Raw genomic sequence first — 22,651 nt, 5'->3', positions numbered from 1 at the left:
GGTATATTGTCAAAATAGTTTCTAGCTCTGTGCTTGTGCTACCAATCAAGCGCAAAGAATCATATATGTAATACAATCATGCGCAGCATAGATAAAGTGTCTCGAACCAGAGAGAAAATAAATATTGTCAGCACCGTATCGTAGGGACGTTTTTTTTCCAATACCAACTGTCCATATAGGAGTATTACATATATGATATATGCAAAGAATTTAATTCTAACCTAAAACCATTTTTTAATAGTAGAATACATCTCAAGTACTATTGAGGATTTATATATTCACATGTTTTCTTCTTCATAAAAATAAACTTAATTAAATTAATCTTAGATTGGCCGTATGTACATTTGTGAAGTTACGTAAACAAGTAATAATAATTATGTCATTGTGCATTTTCTTTTGCAAATTTTATGTTTATTAAAAATTCCTCAAGAAAATAGACTATAATTATTACAAGGCTGCCGAATCTTAATTATTTTTTTACAATAATTAAATGTTCCCGCCACCCATATAATAATGTAATTTCACTTGTATGCTCACTTTTATGGCGCACCATATATGTAATACTTCTATATGGACAGTTTAAAGAAGAAGAATGTCCTTCTATTAAAGTGCTGACAATATACTATTTTCTCTCTTGTTCGAGCTGAACCCTGGAGAATAGAGAAAGCGGTATCATTCTGTCTCCCTTAGTCGGAACAGCTTCCACTTATAGAAACTGTCCAAGTAGAAGTATTACATATATGGGCATGCATCAAGGTGCTGATTGGCTCATTCTGTTCCGCAATAGTCTTGACGCACGTTCATTCCTCACCGTCTGAAGGAACCCTAAAACAGTCACTTGTCGTATTTTGAAAATTTCGCCGCCACTATCCGCCATGTTTGTAGAGTTGGTTAGTGGATGATAATATTGGAATGTTGAGAATATATGTTAAAGTAAAACAATTCTTACTATCAATATGACTGCGAGATTGAAACATATCGAGGTGGAAAATTTCAAGTCCTACAAAGGACGGAAAGTAATAGGACCTCTTAAATCATTTAATGCTGTTATTGGCCCAAATGGATCAGGTAAGATTCAGTCAAGAAACTAGTGTTTGTTTACTTGTTAATAACTAATACAAATGTATATGGCATTTTATTTGGATCCATAGTTTCAAATTTCTTTTTATTTTGTGTATTGCTTACAATTTCAGATTTTTTCTTCTAGCAAGTTTTCTTCAAAATTGCTTGATATTTGTATCGAAATTTCATTCAAGGGTAATATATTTTTCAGGAAAATCAAATTTTATGGATGCTATCAGTTTTGTTATGGGTGAAAAGACACAAAGCTTGAGAGTAAAAAGATTGAGTGACTTAATTCATGGTGCTGCAATTAGTAGACCTGTCTCTAGAAGGTGAGTTGTGTACATTTATTTTTTATATACACTACAATATCAATAGTGTAGTTCAACATTTCCGAGAAACCAAGGTAGGCATAATAAAACAAGTAAAAATTTAATATCTTATCACTTCATAAGAGCATTACAATGAAATTATTTAGAATTAAGCTCAGTTATAATATCAGGAATTTAGATACATACTTTATACTAACTTATGTTAAGGGATTAATGGTTAATTTCTATTAAAAAAAAATATAAATCCTAATAATTATATGAATATTGTATATTAGGTATCAATCTTTTATTTATTTCAACATTATTGTATTTACTGATTCATATATTTTGTTTAGGTTACCTTGTTCATTTCCTTCTATTCTGGTTTCTAGTATCAATTTTTCTAGTCTATAAGATATTTCACTACTTATAGGTGCTTCTCTGTGTTACATTATAATAATGAAACAACTCATTTTGTAATTGTCATAATACTAAAAATCAAATTTTGACTTGCACATACTTAATTACAATAAGAATATCTTCTGCTGCTTTCTTCCAACACATTTGTTATGTTCTTATTACAATAATTATTAATTAACCTAGTAAACAATATGTCACATGGTTTAATGTGAAAAAAAAAATAATTCACTGGATAGATTCCTCAATTGAATCAACAAATGAACAATCAACATATCTGTGTTATATCATTGTTTCATTCATGAGAGTGGAGATTAATATCTAACTAGACAAGTCACAAAAAGAGACTTTAGTGCCACGTTACATATTATATTTCTTTTTGAAATCGCCCAGATTCAAAATTACTTGTGAAAATATTTGGAATTGAAGCGAGTAGAATAGGTGCCAAGTTTAGTTACTTAGCTGAATAATATTATTTTTCAAAAATCGGCATTCAAATCCTATTTATTTTCATGTATTTATATTAATTGTAATAGAATACTTCAAATTAATTGTGATTTTAAAATTTCTTAAGCACATTAATGTGTAATCAACTGCTGTCAAATATGATGCTGTGACAGTTCAGTGCCTAGGCTTTAAAAAGTGCTTATATCTATAGACCAATCGGCATCAATGTTGGCATTCAATTTGTATGTACCATAGTTGTTGAAATATCAATGAGAAATATTCATGTAATAATTTCATACATGTAAATGAGTAGGATATGATTTGGATATTTCCAGAATTTTGATACATTAACTTGTTCATCAATATTTATAATCGCAGTCACGAATCAATTATTTTATATCTTGGATAGCAAAAAAATTCATTCCTCTGAATTTTTTTTAGTGCCTCAGTATGTGCTGTATTTGATGTTGATGGAACGGAAATGACTTTTCAGAGATCTGTTCAAGGTTCATCATCAGAATACAGGATCAATGGCAATGTAAGTATTGATAATATATTGATAATCAATATAAATTGTTGTGACATGTTACTATTTTATATAAGGCTATTCCTGAAAATTGTGCAAATCAGAACAATATTGGATAAGTTCATAAAATATTGTTTAGGCCTGCACATAGAGCAAAGTCCTATTTAAATTTAACTTTACTACAGTTTACATAGGTACATATATGTTAAATGTGATTTCTGTTAAAGTGGTTCAGATCAACAGAAATATCTTCAAAACATAAAGCTTATTCCATTGCACAAGTCACATGGATAATCTATAAATGTAATAAGCTATTCCTTATGTACAGGCATTGATTTTTATACATATAAAAAAACGTTTATATACTAAATTTGGAAGCTCCGAACGAATTTCAATATTTATTAAGGAAGTTCAATTGTCGATGCATTAAATTATGAACAGAACAGTACATTTTAAGCTATTTGGAAATGTTTAAAATATGTCTATTGGCAGAGTGTCTGAAAGTAGTACATTCTTACGGCAATTGTAGGTATTATATAATAATATGGTTGTATTCAAGACAAACACATTCTGTTGGAGTATGAAAATATTGTTCCACTTTGTCTAGTGGCTTATATACTTATTTGTATATTTGTTGTATGATACCAGGATCCGAGCTATTTTGTTAAACTAAAACTTTTCTGTGAAAGTAACATCACGTGTATTTATTAAAACATGTTAACCAAAGCTCCATATTAGAATCGTCTTTTTTGAAGTACAAAACACTGGCCTCAACCCCCCCCCATGCCTGCTGAGCCAATTAATTGTAACTTTTAATTGACTCGGACAAAGGTGGCGGCATAGCTATGAAATAAATATATAATTGATTACCCATATAATACATTGAATTTGAAAAATAACTGTATACAAAATTAATACTACCCAATTCTTTAGAGTAGTTAATTTATCAGGTATTGTTATAAAATCATCTTACATTTGATATTGTCTAATTTTTAGGTTATTTCTTCAAATGAGTATCTTTCTGAACTAGAAAAATTAAAAATTAATGTTAAAGCTAAGAATTTTTTGGTATTCCAAGGAGCTGTAGAATCAGTAGCTATGAAGAATCCCAAAGAAATGACTGCTTTGTTTGAAGAAATTAGTGGGTGAGTAATGTATCCATTTATTTAAAAAGCCCAATTCAATAATTTCACAAATAGACAAAAAACAATATTAAAGGAAAATATTAAAAGCTGTGCACAACAAATAATTATAAATTGAAAAGAAATGTATCTACAATTTTCTTTATAACTAACAAGGTAATAATACATACTAATAAATATTTATAAACAGAATATATAATAACTGTCATAGCATTTGGATGTACAGGAATAACTTTTCTATGATCATCAAGATTTTAATATTTTCTGAAACTAATTTTAATTAGTATAAACCAAATAGATAATACTAGATAATCGGAAATAAATTTGGCAGCTTTTTAATAGTAATCAATAAAATCATAACTGCATAAACAAAAAAAAATATAATTGAACTGAGAGGAATTGGAACATTTATGTCTTATACTAAAGTAGGTAGAATAATTTCCAAAAAATTGTGAAAGTTAACAAAAATGTGTTTATTCAAAATCTTACATTTCAGTTTTATAATGAAATGATTTGTTCTTGGCAATTATCACTAATAGTCATTGAAAAGATCAATAGCATTATTTTTTATATTCTATTTGTAATTAATCTATCTTGATAAGGTTATGTGTGACAGCCCGAGCTATTATTTTTTTGAAAATTCCACAAGTTTTTTTACTTTCATGTAATCCTTTTCTCACTGTATACAACTAGTAAAATATTTATTACCTATCAGGAAATGTCAAAATTGTATTGAAAAACTATTATATATTATAAATGGTTAGTAGAAACAGTTTATGTATAAATGCTTTGATTACACTTAGAATTTTAAAGTTTTAATATTATTTTCATTGGTGGTTATCACATTGTATATTATAATTTCAATAAGCTTGTTAATTGTTGAAGCCTTTTTATATCTATTGAAGTCTGATCATTTTTAATTATCAGATCCGGTGCCCTCAAGGAGGAATATTCCAAATTTCAACATGAAATGCTGAAAGCTCAGGAGGAACTTAATTGTGCTTATCAGAAGAAGAAAGGAATTAATGCAGAGAAAAAAGAAGCAAGATTAGAAAAGGAGGAAGCTGATAAATATGCTCGACTCAAAGATGATCTGGTAATATATTTCAACAATTTACTACTTAGGCTATTATTTATTGAAATAATATTGAAATTTAATTCAGTAAAAAGAAATAAAAAATCTAAAAATAAAATACAATGGAAAAATCTATTAATTCAGAGAATGGTATATATTAGGTCAACCTACAATCTCTTTAATGTACCATGGGATGATATCCACTATTTATCACATATTGAAGAAAAAGTAAACCTCTTTAATGTCCAGCTTGCGTCGCTGTTTACCTCTAAGAACAGTTTCAGTAAGTACGCTCCCAGCTCTCTGGTTAACTCCTGCCCACAAGAAAACGCTTCAGCACAAAATTGGGGGGCATATCGAGAATTGCGAAATCTTGTATCTGAGCCAGTTAGAAGAGAAAAACGAGGATATCTTGAATTTCTGGAAGGTCTAAATGATACAAAGGCACTTTGGAGGGGCTTCAGAAATATGGATATTTACTCCAATTCCAGAACATCCACAAATATGTCTACAAGTTTGCAAAAGACCAATGAGATCAATAAGTACTTTCTGAGTGTATTCAATAAGTCCCATGTATGTCAGGAGAAGATTACTTTCTACAATAGCCATAAAATGGACCCTTGTAGAGAGTTTAGCTTTGTTATGGAGTTTATGGAATCATTTCTTAACTATGTATTTATGATTAAATCGCTGGAAGTGATAGTCTTACGTTGCAGATACTCAAACACCGCTTACCCACAGTACTAAATCATTTGAGTTTGTTACCAATATTTTCAAAAGTTTTGGAATGAGCAGTGCACACCCAGATAAACTCTTCTTTACATGAAAATGATCTTCATGTGTATCAATCAGGATTTCTTGGATGGCATAGCACAGCAACTGCAATGTTAAATATCACTGACAACATAATAAGAATTGGATAAGAAGAGGGCTGTCCATCTCCTTTGTGCAAAGCTGAAATATATGGGATTTGACGAAATATCTTGTAAATTTTTTGGATCTTACTTGAAAGGAAGAAGGCTACAGATTTTGCATAGATCAGAGTTCATCTGAGGCTGGCGAGATATTATCTGATGTGCCGCAGGTTTCAATAATTGGCGCACTTTTGTTCCTCATATATGTCTTTGATCTATGTGACAGTGTCTCTCACTCTCAAATTCAATCATACTCTGATGACACTCAGGTCCTACACTACTTTGATCCCACAGATCCAGCATCTACACACATAAATATTCATCTGTCAAGTATTGAATATTCCAGTCAGCATAATCTAAAGCTGGATGCAAATAAGACTGAAGTTTTGTTCTCAGAGATGTAAAGAACATTTGCAACAAAACTTAAAATTGAAGTTTGGCAATGAGACATTGGTAATAAAACAATTTGCTAAGAACTTAGGACTAATTCTAGATGTGGACTTAAGGTTTAAAGAATATGATGAGGAAAAAGCTATGTGAATCTTAAGTATTGTCTATTTTTACCTACTGTAATGTTATTTACTATCATTGTCTTGACATGGCATCGAAAAATAGAGTGCAATATGTACAGATTTATTTTTAAGTGAAGAAAGTATGATCATATTTTGGCCAAAATTAATGAATTAAATTGGTTAAAAATGTCGAATGTTGCAAGTCTTCATTTTATGTGTCTTCTTAATAAAGTGTTGAAACATTCGACGCCTGTTTATTTGAGGGAAAAATTTGTTTTTCATGCAATAATACATAATGTACATGTGAGACATAAAAGTCTGTTAACTATGCCTCAGCATAAAAATGCACTTTTTCAAAGAAGTTTCACGTATTTAGCTATCAAAGGTTATAATGCTTAAATTGTGTGGTATAAATTCTTTTAAATCTAAGTACAGAGCAATTTTGTTTTGTATGCAAATATGTAACTAACTTTATCTTTTTTATATAAAGTTCTTTGTATAGTTAAGCAGCTGGAAGTGGTTAGAAAAAAGAATAACAGATATGTTAAATCTCGCTACTCCTCTTGCATGATGTGTGTATATTTTGTAAATTGTTATTATGTACACATATCAGACTAATAAAGACGATTTATTATATTATTATTATTATGCGAAAGACTTATGCACTACTCAGCTTAGAGCCGGTATTATTTACCGATCCCATATCAAAAGGATTAGGCTCTGTTTACATAATGAACTTGCGCACTGTGTGGCAAGTATTCAGTATTACAGCCTTCTGGATGTCGGCGAAGGTGTTTTTTGGTAATCCCAGTTTGGCGATGCTATCGTGTAGTGTCTTTGACCCGACGCCAGTTGCTGACATAATAACTAAGACGATTTCTACATTTTCGCTGTGCCTCATCTGTTTAATCCCAATTGCGAGATCCGCGTATTAGGCCAGTTTCTCCTGGTGTTTGTTGAGAACGTTATGAGAGTTCGGTATAGCTACATCGACAAGAAAGACTGAATTGACTCTTCTATTAACCAACACGGATGTCAGGTCTGTTATTTGTCACCTGTCTATCGGTGATAATGGACCTATCGTAGTAGAGTCTAAAATTGTCATTTTCGAGCACCTTCTGCGGTTGGTACTTGTAATACGGTGTATATGTATTAAGAAGACCGAACTTGTTGGCCAGTTTCTTGTAGATGATGTTGAACACTTGGTTATGCCGGTGTAGATAGTCAGTATTAGCTTACCCACTACAAGCAGATGTTATATGTTGGATGGTCTCTGATGTTTGTTGGCACTTTCTGCATTTGTCAGATTGAGTGTTCGGATCTTTAATAATATTTTTCTTGTAGCTATTCTTGTTAATAACTTGATCCCGGATAGCCATCATGAAACCTTCAGTCTCTGGAAAGAGATTGCTGCTAGTAAGCCATCTGTTTGAAGCTTCTTTGTTAACATGTGGTTGGTTGAGGTCATGATGATGTCTACCGTGTAATGACCACTGCTCCAGCTTCTTGGTGTCCAATACTATATTTAAGTCAGATTCTGGCGATGCCAGGTTGAGGGTGATAAATCCTTATCCGATTTGGATAAAATCCGGTGCAGAGTTGAGCCTTCCGATTTAGTATGAAAGAATTCACGTGTTTCATTACCTGTCGAGAGTGCAGGTTAAGAAGGTCAATCAAGCCTCTTCCACTCTCCTTTTGGGGTAATGTTGCTTCTAATAGTGGATGACTTCTGGTGGTGGTTATTCTTCGTCATCTTTGTTCGTGTCAACCTCTGAATACCCTCTTGCTCTGTTTTCGTTCACTTCAGGATTCCAAAAGAGTACGTTAAAACAGGTATGGCATAGGTGTTGATTGCCTGGACTAAGCCTGTATTTAATTCCGATTTCATAAGTGAATTCACTGGTGTATTGATCTTGGATTCTAGCTTTTGCCTGCTTGTGGTCCAGCAACTTAGCCTTTTGAAATCCTAGGTATTAGTAGGTTTCTCCGTTTTCCATCGCCTGTATGATATCTCTGTTGTGAAGTTGCACATTTCCGTTCATGACAATACCTTTCTTGATATGTAGAGTCTTGCACGTAGACAGTCTTAAGTCCATATATACACATAATCAGTTGGTGTATCAGTTCGCTTTAATGTTGAGTCCGTACTTTGTATCATTGAGCATGGTAGATAGGGGATTATTATTATTATTGTCATTGTTGATATTATTGTCCTTCCCAGTATGTCATTTTGTGTGTTGCGGGTTGAGGACTCAAAATAAAGCTGTCCAAGAGTTTTGTAAAATGCGTTTCGATTTTTATTTGATCTTTATCAAGGCTAAAAATATATGGTACATTATAACTTAAACGTTTATGTAGATAAACAATGTAAACAAAAAATTGTGAAATTATAATTACCTAAATTAAATAATCAGATGTAAATATACATGTATATATAAATAAATAGAACACACTGTATCTAAGACTAACTATATATAAAAAAAATAAGAACATTGTTGTATAAAATTTTTATTACGTTATACAGGTTCCTCGAAGTGAAAGTAAAATGTATTATAAATTTCCTTACACTAGAGTATTGTTAGAAAATCTTGGAAACTGTTTCAAAACACACTTATCAAATAATTGTGAGCTGGCATTCTACCCAATAAACAAAGTTGGCAACTTATTCACACATATCAAAGACAAAATACCTACACTCCAGCATTCCAATTTGATTTATAAAATAAATTGTTTAGACTGCAATAAGAGTTACATTGGTATGACTAAACAATACTTGAAATTCAGAATATACCAGCATGAATTCTTATTATGTTGAGAACATAATGTTTACTTGTTTATGTTCATCAACGTTTGAGTTATAATGTACCATATATTTTTAGCCTTGATACAAATCAAATAAAAAGTTGAAACGTTCGCATTTTAAAAAACTCTTGGATAGCTTTATTTTGAGTCCATATCCCGCAACACCACTCGAAATTACATTATTATTATTATATGATAATTTTTATTGGTCTATTTTTCTCTGCATGTTTATCATTTTTTAATTCTTTCATTAGGTATTGACTTAGACCTGGATCCAAATTTTTGACACAAAAAAATAATAGTAGAATGAAACCAACAAAAATTGAAGGAAAAATAGTTTACGGGTGATCTGATGTCGAGGGGACAAGGACAAAAAACTATTTATCTCAATTACTGGCAAAACTAGTCCTAGAAAAACCTCAAAACTCATGTGATTAAAAAATCATTTATTTACACAAATTTTGGTGGAAACTTACCAAATACACTGTAATTCATTTGATTTGAAATATTTATTTTTTCAACTTATTTTGACGTATTATAGAAAAAGCATCCTAATTTTCCGTCGAAAATAGTACCGTCAAAATAAGTCAGTGAGAATTTTATTCGTTGAAATCTCTATTTTCTGATGGAGCTAAAAAATATTACCATCACCAGGGTAAATTCTCTCAGAAAAGGCAAAAAACGAAAAAAAAATTGCATCCGAAATGTTTTTTATCATTTGCACAATTTTTAATTATTTATTAAAATTTTACACTCTATGAAAAACGTTAGATTCCATGTTCATTGATAAACATAAGTAGAGTGTTAAATTTTAATAAATACCCAGAAATTATGAATAATAAATGATTTTTTTTCGTTTGTTTATCATTTTCCATTGAAAATTATTGTGTCTTCAATATTAAGGCAAAATAAGATGAAAAAATAAATAGTTAAAATGAAATGTTGTTTGGAATATAAAAGTGTTCACTAAATTTCTTGAAAAAAATATTTCTTGTAAAAGATAATTGAAAAACAAACCGTTTTTTACCCTAAAAACCACCCTTTTCCACTTCCTGACCTCAGATCGTCTGTAAATTTTTTTTCTCACATTTTTTATATTTCCCCCTTTTCTAATGGTTTTTATCCTATTATTATTTTTTTCTCACTTTTTATCATTTTGAAAGTCTTCTACCCTGGTCTAATAATGCTTATTCCATTTTTCTGATCTTTGCTTGTATTTATTTTTTATGTAAGATAATTCAATTTAAAAATAAATGATTATTTCACATAAAAATATTGGAAAAATACTTGTATGTTAATTATGGGAAAATAACTAAACTCTTCATTTTTGAAAATAGTACTTTTGTATTTCACTTTTTATATATCTTGAATTATTTTAGTTTGTTTATTAGTTTTATTTTAATGTTTGAATGCTTTTTCAGAACGATAAATTGACTGAACATCAACTATTTCGACTATTTCACAACGAACGCGAAATGAAAAATTTGGAACAAGACCTCAAATCGAAACAAAAAGAGGTGGACAAGATAGAAAAGAAAAAGGAGAAGTTAGAAGATGTTCTAAAAGAAAAGAAAAAAGAACATGGTAAATGTAACAGAGAATTGGCAAAAATTGAACAAGATATAAGAGAAGTGGAAGTAGAAATTTCTAAAAAGAAACCTCAATTTATAAAAGCCAAAGAACGTGTCAGTCACATGCAAAAAAAACTTGATGGTGCAATTAAGACTCTTGATCAGGCTAGGAAAGCGCACGATGCTCATATGGACGATATTAAAAAATTGGAAGATGAATTGGCAAGTGTAGAAAAGAAAAAGGAAGAATATGAAATGCAAATTGCCGGAGAATCGCAAAGTCAAGGAAGAGATGTTCATCTGGAAGATGCGCAGGTAAATTTCTTAAATAGTTTTACACTGGCACTTAATTGAAAATCGCATTTGTTCAACAAATATTTTAGGTTAGAGAATACCATCATCTGAAAGAAGAAGCAGCAAAGAGATCAGCTAGATACATGCAAGAATTGGATTCTGTTAACAGAGAACAAAAGGCCGACCAAGACCGTTTAGATAATGTGTCAAGAAGTAGGACAGATGCAGAAAATAAACATAGACAAAAACTACATGAAAAAGAAGAAATGGAAAAGAGAATAGAAAAACTTGCTGAACATATAAGGTGAGCAAATATAGTTATATTTTTATTTTATTATATTTATGAGGAGCCAATACCTCTGACTGATTTGTAGGGGGGAAGGGACTTAACAGCCCTGCTTACCCTCCCATAGTTTATTATAGGTACCGGCAAAGTTAGATATAGAGTCACTACAGAAGAACAACATGATTTGTTCACTTTGCCAGAAAATGTTTTGCTGGCTTGCAACATCCCTGTCCGTATCAAGAAAGCATTAGTAACCGTCTTCCGGAAGAAGTTTGGTCAATTAGAAAAAGAGCAGATCCCACCTTCCGGCAAGACGCTGAGAATCAAACACGATTCGCGGTATATTTTTAACCTGGTAATCAAATATGAATTTCAAGATCATCAGTACCTGGTGAAGACGGTACCCTGTTATTTGTATATGACCGTAAAGTGCAGGAATGGGACCAGTTGCCGATTTAAACATCCAATCTCAGCTATCCATAAGTTCCAGGAGGAACTTTCATCTAAGGTCGGCCCTGTCCAGCTACAATAGAATTCGAAAATTCGGCGAATTTTTTATAAAAGGCGGAAGCTTGTTTTATGTGTCCTTTTAGAACTTTTTATTATAGTGGGTGTGTTATTTTAAAGTATTTCTTCTAAATAATTTCTAGGAAAGTCTAGTTATTTATTTCTTTTGTGTCTTTTTGTTCTAGAACTTTGTAGAATTCTATGTGTGATATATGAATAAGTTTATGTAGCACAGTAAGCTATTTTTAAATAAAGAGTCGTAATGGAAAGAGCAAATTAATAAATCCAATTACAGAAATTGTTTAAGTGATATATATATATATATATATATATATATATATATATATATATATATATATATATATATATATATATATATAATTATAAATTTTAAATAATAAATTATTCAAAATTAAGTATTGTATAGTGTATAAATAAATTAAGAACGTAAAAACGTAAAAGATAGTGTTTATTAATTCACACCACGAATATAAAGAATATAAACGAGTAAATAAATACATTACAATACCAGGAAAAATGCCGACACAGCTTCCAAAAAAAGAATTTATAATTTTAACTCACATATTTGCGATGAATAGAATTTTATATGTGTTAAAATTATATTTATTTAAAAACCATGAAGGTTCTAGAGGATTATATGCATATTAATAAGTTGCATATCCTTCTTTTAGAAAAACTGATAAACCCAATCCTAAATATAACTCCACAGTATCTGATCTGAAGAAAACTAAAACTATAGTTTTGTTTTTTGTAGAAAAATACTACTACTGTAGGTGTTTTCATTGATTCGAATGATGATTTTATTAGTGATAAGTGCCCGCCATAAATAAAGCTTTTCACCTTTTCGTTTTATATGTATATAATATATTCTTACTGTGGAACTGTCAGGCTAAAAATGTAGCATATTATCAGTAATAAAATAATAGTTGTAATTATACAGCATTCATGCATTGTTCATTTGAAAAATATTTAAATGTGTGTTTCTATTCAGATCAATGGAACAAGCTTTACAAGATCAAAGACAACTCAGAGAGGATTTACAATCTGATGTTGGTTTCTCGAAAGATAGAGTACATGAAATTCAAAACCAGTTGGATGATGTAGTGGAGCAACTTGGTGATGCTAGAACAGATAAACATGAGGATGCAAAAAGAAAGAAAAAAGAAGAAATTGTAGAAAGGTTCAAAAGTAACTATCCAGGAGTAGTAAGTGTGTTTCAATACTATAATTTTAGGTTTAAGTAAAACATTTTTGTTCAATTTGAACTTTTTATTATCATACTATTATTATTATACTATTTCACATAAGATCTAATCATGAAGAATGGAAAATAGAATTAGTAGAATTAAAAAGTTTCAATTGGTTTTTAAGTGTTACTTTAAATCAGATAGTCAGTTTCTTTCTGTTTGCAGAAATAGTTGGATTATGAGATTGGTTTTTCTGTTATTACTTCTACTAATTAAATGTGATATATGGATTTTTGAAATATAAGCAAACTTTCTGGCGTACCTTAGATTGTGATCTTTTCAATTAGCTGAAATAGCTTTGAAATTCTATTTCATATCATTGAGTTTAATATTTAGACACATTCATATTCATGTTGTTTCCTTATATATCTGACAGTCATTGTTACCAGTGTGTGAACAAAGGATATATCACTAGTAATAAAAAAGTGATTATTTGTTGTTACAGCATATAGTTTTATCTTTAAACAGTTGCCCTTAATTCTTCAAAGCAGTGCAACCTAAATAACAAAACTGCCCTGTATTTGGTTATTCAGTATCTACACTTTTCAATTTTCAATATTTTGGGCTAATGCTGCAAAGTGTTTCAGTAATTGAGCTTATTATCTTCAGATGTTTCTATTAGATTTGATGGAAACATTATTTATTATGTATTTTCAACATTTCAGTATGACCGAATGCTTAACATGTGTCACCCAATACACAAACGCTACAATGTCGCTATAACCAAAAATTTAGGCAAATATATGGATGCCATTGTGGTAGATACAGAACATACCGGTAGACAATGCATCAAATATTTGAAGGAACAGATGCTGGAACCAGAAACATTTCTTCCTCTGGATTATCTTCAGACGAAACCGATTAAAGAAAGGTTGAGAAATATCACTGAGCCCAAAGGTCCGTATACTACTGTAATTTTATAATTATCTATAAATGTTTGGAAAAAAGTGTTAATCAGAGTTATAAGAAGTAGGCTTAAAGACTATGTTTGACATGAGGGAATATCAAAAAGATTGGAAATTTTGGTTAACAAGATTTATTTGTTAATCATTGATTTTATTTGTTTCATGTAAGTTTTTGTGTGACCCTTTTCACAATATTTTTGCTCGATTGAAGTAGCGATATAGAGGGGCTAGTGCCAAGGATACCTTGAAAATACAAAGGGTCTTGACAATGAGGCCGAGCGTTCTCGTCTAAAAAGTGGAAAGTTGGTCCAATAATGTAATCACCTGCACGTAAATCTGTGAAGTAATGTTTTGATCAAGCACTAACAATTATGTACTTTCATCAAAACGAATGCTTTCTCAAACATCAACCCTGAAGTAATGAACTTCCTCTGCTAGTCTTGAATTTCTGCACACTCAGAATATCTTTTAAATTTTGTTTTAGGCGTGAAACTAATTTATGACGTACTTCAATTTGAGCCTCAAGCTATCACGAAGGCAGTAATGTTTGCCACTAACAATGCTCTTGTTTGTGAAACTCCAGAGGATGCTATGAAAGTTGCTTATGAACTGGGAGGAAGATTGGATGCAGTTGCTTTAGATGGTACTTATTATCAAAAATCTGGAATTATATCAGGAGGAAGTTTAGATCTTGCCAGAAAGGCTAAACGATGGGATGAGAAACATATGGCACAGTTAAAAGCTCAAAAGGTAAGAATTGTTGGAAGTAAAGTTTGTTTTATTTATTCTTTTTTATTTGCTAATTAATCTGTATTCCATTAAAGTTGATTTAATTGTTGGTATTTAAAGGAGAAATTAACTGAGGAGTTGCGTGAGGCTATGAAAAAATCTCGCAAAGAATCTGAACTGAATACAGTGGATTCTCAAATACGTGGACTCGAAAATCGATTAAGATATGCCAAAACTGACATGGACAGCACAGTGAGAATTTTTTTATCAATTTATTTACATTAAAATTAATACTTTGCGTAAATAATGATTTCAATTAAAATTGTATGCTCTAGCTAGTTGTTTTCAAGAAAAGTTTTTCTAAACTACGACAAATTTTTGTAATATTTGTATCAATTAATCAATAATTTAATATGTTTTAGAAAAAACAAATAAGTTTAGTAGACAGAGAATTGGCGCATCTCAATGAAGAAATGAAAAAGTATTGTCCACAAATCGAGGCAATCGAGAAATTGATGCACACCCGAGAACAGCAAATTGAAGAAATCAAATTGAAGATGAATAGTGTTGAAGATGTCGTATTCTCTGATTTTTGCCGTGAAATCGGCGTTAAAAACATAAGACAATATGAAGATAGAGAGTTGAGGGCTCAAGAAGAAAGGAAGAAAAAAAGATTAGAATTTGAAAAACAAATCAATAGAATCACTAGTAATTTGGATTTTGAAAGAAGTAGAGATACACAAAGTAAGTTGAAAAATAAAAAAAAAGATCTGCCAAAATAACAATATGACTCCAGATTTGGTGTAAATCTATACCTTCTGTCAATTTTTTAAAATTTTATTCGTATTCTAAGAATACTACACTTGCTGTACAATTTTCAGATAATGTAAGCCGTTGGGAACGTAGTGTAAATGATGAAGAAGAAAAACTGGAAACATGCAAGAAACAAGAAGCTAAACAAAGAGATGAAATTGATAAAGATTTACAACAAGTGGAACAGTTAAAAGCGGCTCGATTAAATAAGAAACAAGAAGTGGAAGCTGCTGATGAAGAAGTCGGGAAAGCTCGAAGAGAAGTAGGAGCGATGGCTAAAGATGTACAAGCTGCTCAAAAAGCTGTAGTATCTTTGGAAGGAAAAATTGAGGGAAAGAAGAGTGAACGGCATACCATTCTAATGCAATGTAAGGTAAGCTATATTTTTAATAATGTGATTACAAAGTAAAGTTATCATCAACAAGCTCTACATTTTTTCAATATTTGGATCTTCTGACGAGAGATACATTCTCTGATGATGGAAATCTGAACAAGTAATACATTTCCATTCTAAAGATGGAAATTTGAATAAATTTGCTTATGTTCATTTAAGTACATTGCTTCTCAATTTCTAGTCCTTCTTCAGTTCTCTTATTGCTATTTAAGTGTCTATTTTTTTTATCCAATAGAAAATAATTGTTTGGTAATAAAATTTAGCAAGAAACTTGTTAATAAAAAAACTACACATACTGCGGCATGCTCGATATTTTCTTCAATTGCACTTTAGGGTTACTAGGAAATAATTTATCTTTAAACTGAAGTAACAAATTGTTGTTAGATAGTATGGCATCATAGCAAATGTGACATTTGAAATTTATTCTTATTTCTAGATGGATGACATTGCTATACCTATGATAGTAGGAAATATGGAAGATATTGCTGCTGCGGATCCTTCCCAATCTTCTTCGGGTGCCGATACAAGTAGTAGTGCCCAACAACATGAAAAAGAGGCCAGGTAAAAAAAATGCACATGTTAAAAGCTAATAGGTTTTAGTTGTCATTATGTACACTTTTGATTACTAGATCGACTACTAATACAGTAAACTAAAACATTTCTTTCCAATATATATGAGCGGTTTCTTATTGGGAACATGGAAACACCAAAGTGGACTAACTTTAATATATTTTCCGAGCTTTCGAATACTTATGTATTCATCGTCTGGGGCTGAAATATGGCCAAATACAATATAAGAAATATGTGTAAATGTATAACAATAATAAAATTTTACTTACAATAATTAAGATTTTCGGTGGTTTTGAACTGTATTAATTCTTGTAAACATTTTTAAACTCATAGAATTCACAATTCAATATTCAAATTGACGTTGACAGAAATATAGATTCTGGTTACTATAGGAATTTTCATTAATTTTTAATTGGTTAGATTATGAATGAAGTTGAATTTTTATAGGTTAGGATAAGTTGTAGTGAATGAAGTTTAATATTGATTGGTAAATTTATGGATAACATTAAATTTCAATAGGTTAGGTCGTCATGAATGTAGTTGAATATTCATTGGATAGAATATAAATGACAATAAATTTTATAGGTCGTTATACGTGAAGTTGAAATTTATAGGTTAGGTGAGATTAGTTGGTTGTTACACTAAGGTTATTTAAATCAGTTTTCTTATTAATGCATTGATCATTTTGGGCAATATATGTTGTTTCTAAAAATATATGTTTTTTGTAGTTTTTTTCAATTGTAATTCATATTATGCATTAATAATAAGAAAACTGATTTATGTATATATATATATATATATATATATATATATATATATATATATATATATATATATATATATATATATATATAAATGCATCTAAATGTTCTTGATTTTAGATCTCTTCTGTTTTAAAATTAGTTTTTTTTTGATAACTTTAAAAGAAAGATAAATTTTGACGTTCCGACATTTCTTCAAGTCTTTATCAAAATATGATATTGACACTGACAACTTACGTTTTTATATTGATCAACAGATCACCTTCATCATGAATATCAAAATAAGAATAAAATCAAAATAAAACTTTGTTCAAATAAGAAAAATTAATTTTCCCCCAGTCCTTACATCTCAAATATTAAATTATTTGTAGTTTTATTAGAATTTACAAAATAGAACTATAAATTTTACTTGAACGATTTAGGTCTTTTTTATCATTTATATGAAAATGAAATATACCAACTAATCGATGTTTGTGCTATGGGAGCTTCCATTTCAAATGTTATAGCACAATTGGTAATGGAAGATCTTGAGGAAACTGTCATAAGCAAACTTGATATAAATATTCCATTCTTTTTCTGATATGTAGATGATTGCATTACTGTCGTACCAAAGAATCAAATTGAAAACAAATAAAAAATTCAATTCTTATCATAAAAAACTTCAATTCACAATCGAGATCGAGCAAAATGATAGAATCAATTTTCTTGATGTCACATTATATATAATTAACAATGACATAAGAACACAATGGTATACGAAACCAAATTGGTCCTCAAGATATTTAAACTTCAATTCGGGTCATTCTATGTAACAAAAAAGATTAGTGATAATAATATTGGCTGATAGATCTATCCAACTATTAGATCCTGTATTTAGATGTTTAGCTATTCAAAAAGCAAAAACTGCAAACATATTCTATAAAAGGATGAACAGATACTACAATCAATTAAAGAGCAAAACATAAAACATCTTTCCTTACCATATGTACAAGGACTTTCCCAACAACTATCGAATTATTTCAATAAATGTGATATTAGTATAAGTCATAAAGGACGTAATATATATAATATAAGATTATCCAAATATTTCACTAAATTAAAATCTTAAACACCAAAACCTGTCTACATAGACCAAACATCTCTGTATTTAGAAAAAAGTCTAAGGGGGGCATCAATACGATAAAAAAATAAAATATTAACGAACCGAGATATAAAAAAAAACCTAAATTCAATTATAAAGATTCAAAAATTCTTGGAACGGAATCTAATACACGAAAAAAATAATTTTTAGGAATGGTTCACATTCATAAGAACGAAAAAGCTATAAATGATAAAAAAAGTCCTAAATAATTTAGATAACATTTATACAGAGACCTACTAAATCAAGAACATTTAGAAACATATCAAAAGAAATTGAAGAAATTTATTAATATAATCCATTTTATTTTTCAGAATTAAAATCGATTATAGCAGTTTAAATGAAAACCTCAAAGATCTTGAAGAAAAAGATGAAATAAAAAAACAAGCTGACAAGCTTCTAAAATCAATACATCAATTGCAAGATACCCTTACGAAAATTCAAGCTCCAAATATGAAAGCTATTGAAAAACTGCAGTTGGCTTGTGGTAAACTGCAATCAACAAATGAAGAATTTGAGAATTTGAGAAAACAGAATAAGAAAGCAAAAGCTGGCTTTGAAAGAATTAAGCAACAGAGATATGAAAGGTTCACCAAATGTTTTGATCATGTTTCCAATGAAATTGATGGAATTTACAAATCCTTGGCTCAGAATCAATCTGCACAAGCCTTTTTAGGTAACTAATGTTAATTTTAATCATAATTGAAATAACTAAAGCATATTTTATATCAAATTGTGATTAATGTCTAGAACAGTATTTAGATTCTAGTGTTTTGCTTACATCATTCATTTCTTGAAGTCTACCTTTGCGTAGTTTTAGGCGGTTATATTTTTGGCAGTGTTTATGATATGAAAGTCGAAATGTTTACTTCTTAATTGTAGATTTCAATAATCACTACATATAACAAAACAATCACCTCTACCATATTCTGATAAATTCAAAAATTACTAGACAAATTTTCATGCATTGTCTAACAACAGATAGAGTGATTCATGAGAAAGTTTCAACTATATATTTTGTCAAGGTTTTATGTATGTTTGTTGTTTTTATAATTGTTGGGGTAGAATCCAACCTTTCATCATAATCCATCTTGCCTAATCCAATTGAGATATGATAGAAGACATTATATAATATTCCTATTTATAGATCCACAAAAAAGTCCTTGATGGCATATATCTATCTTTTCAGAATAGTTTACTATAATCATTCTATTTTCTAGGTACGGTAATTGCAAGGTCATTTGGCTGGATTTAGTTTTTATCATTACGAACTAAAACTTTAGTTTTACCCATTATTATATTTTACAATATTTAACTGTAATGAATATCTTACAGTTAACCCAAAAAACTAAAAAGTAAAGTCAAGCGCGTTTCTCACTCTGATAATAGGACTCGTTGTAATTTCTAAACAAAATATGTCTATTTTAACTGTTAATCAAGCAGAATTGATCACTGTTGTATATAAAGAGATAATTTTATTTTTTATGTTAATATTTATATAATATACTTCAAGTGGTTTAGATATAGTTCATTTAAATATGTTGTCGTTGTATCAGATTAGAGAGAGGAGAGAGAGAGAGAGAGAGAGAGAGAGATTGATTGATAGACCCTATAACATAAAACATCTATTACCTGTGTAACTAAGAATAAATAATCTGCTTAAACATTTGTCTCCTTAGTTTTAAAATTTTCTACCTTCCATAGGTGCTGAAAACCCTGAAGAACCATATTTGGATGGTATAAATTACAATTGTGTTGCCCCTGGGAAACGTTTCCAACCTATGTCCAATTTATCAGGAGGTGAAAAAACTGTAGCTGCACTCGCTTTACTTTTCGCCATTCACAGTTATCAACCGGCACCATTCTTTGTATTGGACGAAGTAGACGCAGCTTTGGATAATACTAATATAGGAAAAGTTGCCAGATATATTAGAGAAAAAACGGAATCACTACAAACGATTGTTATTTCTTTAAAAGAGGAGTTTTATTCACATGCTGATGCGTTGATTGGTATTTGTCCTGAGATTAAGGTAAATTATAAATTTTAGGAATTTTTTTAATTATTTGTTCCAATTTCATAACTTCAATAACACTGAAATGTCACAAATGATTTATTGTGTTGTCCATATTATCCCAATATTCATGAAATTCACAATTTCACAATTCAAGATTAAAACAGTTTCCGCAGCAAATTTAACTCATAATTTATTATTTATCTAAAATATTTAATGAAAGAAAATGGAGTTATATTTTTAAGAAGATGGATGATAACTTTTACTTTTTGCTGCTGTACAAAACATGTATATTTGATAAAATGTTAACAATTGTTAATTTTTTATTCATTTTGTCTAAGTAAGATGTAATTAACTCAGTAAACTTTGAAAAAAATTCTAAGAGACGGCAAAATCTTCAGCCCCAAAGACAGTAGCTGTTACCTGAATTAAAGAAAAATACTCGTAAGAACAAGTGGCATAAAGATTCCATATGGTACAATTATCGATTTCTAGAACATTAAAGACGTTCCTAGAGAAAAAATAAAGAAGACTTTGTCAAAGGCTTGATCATATAACTGATGCAACGCAGTACCTGTACTATTAATAAACTATAATTTGATATGGAGACCACTTAGAGAGGTTGATTTGAGGGTCAGAGTGCTTGCAACTAGACCTTTGTCAACCTCAGCACATCAAATAGTACTTTTGTAACAGAAAAAAAATAATAATAAAATAGAATTACTCATTAGTCTCAATGTAATTCTTAGATGGTTTCTAAGGGAAGTTTTATATACAGGATGTTACTAAATTCATGGACTAACTATATAGTCCAAAATTTTGAAAGCTATTGATTAAATAATTAGAAAGGATGTTTTTAAATTCATGCTACAAAATTCAGGAAGTGATTGCTCGTGTGAAATTAAGATATATAATCCTACACAATAATACAAAATTTCCTCAGCCCATCCCTTTCCGAGATATCACCTTCAAAAGGTAGTGACTAAAAATTGGTTTTTATTTATTTTTTCTAAAATTTCAGTAATGCTAGAAACTTGAAATTCTGTAATTTTTGTGCACTCGCAAATGACTAACCACGGGTATTTTTGTAATATTCCTCTACATTTCCAGCATTAATTATGAATTGTATTACGTTTTACAACTTTTATTACGTTTTCTACTCAATTTATGGAAAAAAATATGAATTATGGTGTATATTTTATTTCTCTGCAGCTATTGGTTTTGGGAAAAAAATTAAACAATAAAAAATATTTTTAAATAGAACAAGGATATTAAGTTATAATTTTATTTCATAAAACTTCATCTTGAAAAAACGTTTTGATATGAAAAAAAAGTATACTGAAACAGGAATATTGAGAAAATACTTGTAGTTAGTCCTTTGCGAGTTCGTGAAAATTATATAATTTTAAGTGTCTAATAACACTGAAATTTTAGAAAAAAAAAATAAAAACTCAATTATAGTCACTACCTTCTAAGGATGATATTTCGGAAATGGTGGAAATTTTGTTATAGGAATGACCTATCCTAATTTCATACAAGCAATCACCTGAATTTTCTCGCATGAATTTGAAAACATCCTAAGCCCCTGGCTTAATCCGGCACTGAGTCCAGCTTATAGAACGAAGGCTTCCTCCTCACATTATTTAATATTTGTGTCAATATTCTGGAATTTCTCTGATTTTTTAAGATGATTTGTGTGAGTTATGTAAATTTCAACTTTTTTGTTGTTTCACATAACCTATATTTTGATTTTCCATTTTTTTGTCTTGAGCTGTTCATATACATAAAAAGCAGTTCTACTGATTACTTATGATTTGACTATGTACCTATTATTAATTTCTATCATTGTACATTTTTTTAGCCTGCCGATTGTTTAGTTAGCCAAGTATTAACGTGCGATTTAACAAAGTATGAAGATTTTTGACAGCATAAGCCAGAGAATATCCAAAAAACTAAATAGTTTCCATTTAGTTTTTCGTTCGTACTTGAATTAATAAAATCATCTGTGGACTAATATTTTAAGAGTAAATATTTTTCAACGGAGTTTATTTCAGTTCTAAATTGTCAAATTTATAAATGTTTATTTGAGAGGTAAGGAAGTTGTGTTTAGAATATAGATTTTTTACTGTATTAATATCATTAAAAGGATATAAATAAAGGTTTTTTTGAAAATTTTTCACTGTTGTTTCAATCCA

General features: G+C 29.8%; 1 protein-coding gene across 1 annotated transcript; it reads left to right on the top strand.

Moving 5' to 3' along the window:
- Positions 1–788: 788 nt before the first annotated feature.
- On the top strand, positions 789–22,633 carry LOC130902583 (structural maintenance of chromosomes protein 1A). Its single transcript, XM_057814809.1, has 17 exons — positions 789–1,068; positions 1,274–1,394; positions 2,679–2,775; positions 3,760–3,908; positions 4,833–5,001; positions 10,630–11,094; positions 11,163–11,377; positions 12,879–13,092; positions 13,800–14,031; positions 14,524–14,789; positions 14,889–15,020; positions 15,191–15,512; positions 15,650–15,954; positions 16,412–16,536; positions 18,759–19,120; positions 20,149–20,474; positions 22,318–22,633. Exons 1-17 carry the CDS (start codon positions 957–959, stop codon positions 22,378–22,380), a joined length of 3,675 nt encoding a protein of 1,224 aa, XP_057670792.1. The 5' UTR covers positions 789–956; the 3' UTR covers positions 22,381–22,633.
- Positions 22,634–22,651: the final 18 nt, after the last annotated feature.

The sequence above is a fragment of the Diorhabda carinulata genome, chromosome X (genome assembly GCF_026250575.1).
Source record: "Diorhabda carinulata isolate Delta chromosome X, icDioCari1.1, whole genome shotgun sequence".
Classification (NCBI taxonomy): Eukaryota; Metazoa; Arthropoda; class Insecta; order Coleoptera; family Chrysomelidae; genus Diorhabda; species Diorhabda carinulata.
The sequence above is the reverse complement of the archived record's forward strand: the minus strand, read 5'-3'. Positions and strand labels throughout refer to the sequence as shown.

Excerpts from the sequence above, each read along its gene's own strand:
- LOC130902583 (XM_057814809.1), top strand. The coding sequence starts at position 957 with ATGACTGCGAGATTGAAACATATCGAGGTGGAAAATTTCAAGTCCTAC. Across the intron at positions 3,909-4,832 it reads TTGTTTGAAGAAATTAGTGG|ATCCGGTGCCCTCAAGGAGG; the intron begins GTGAGTAATGTA and ends TTTAATTATCAG. Across the intron at positions 15,021-15,190 it reads AAACTGACATGGACAGCACA|AAAAAACAAATAAGTTTAGT; the intron begins GTGAGAATTTTT and ends AATATGTTTTAG.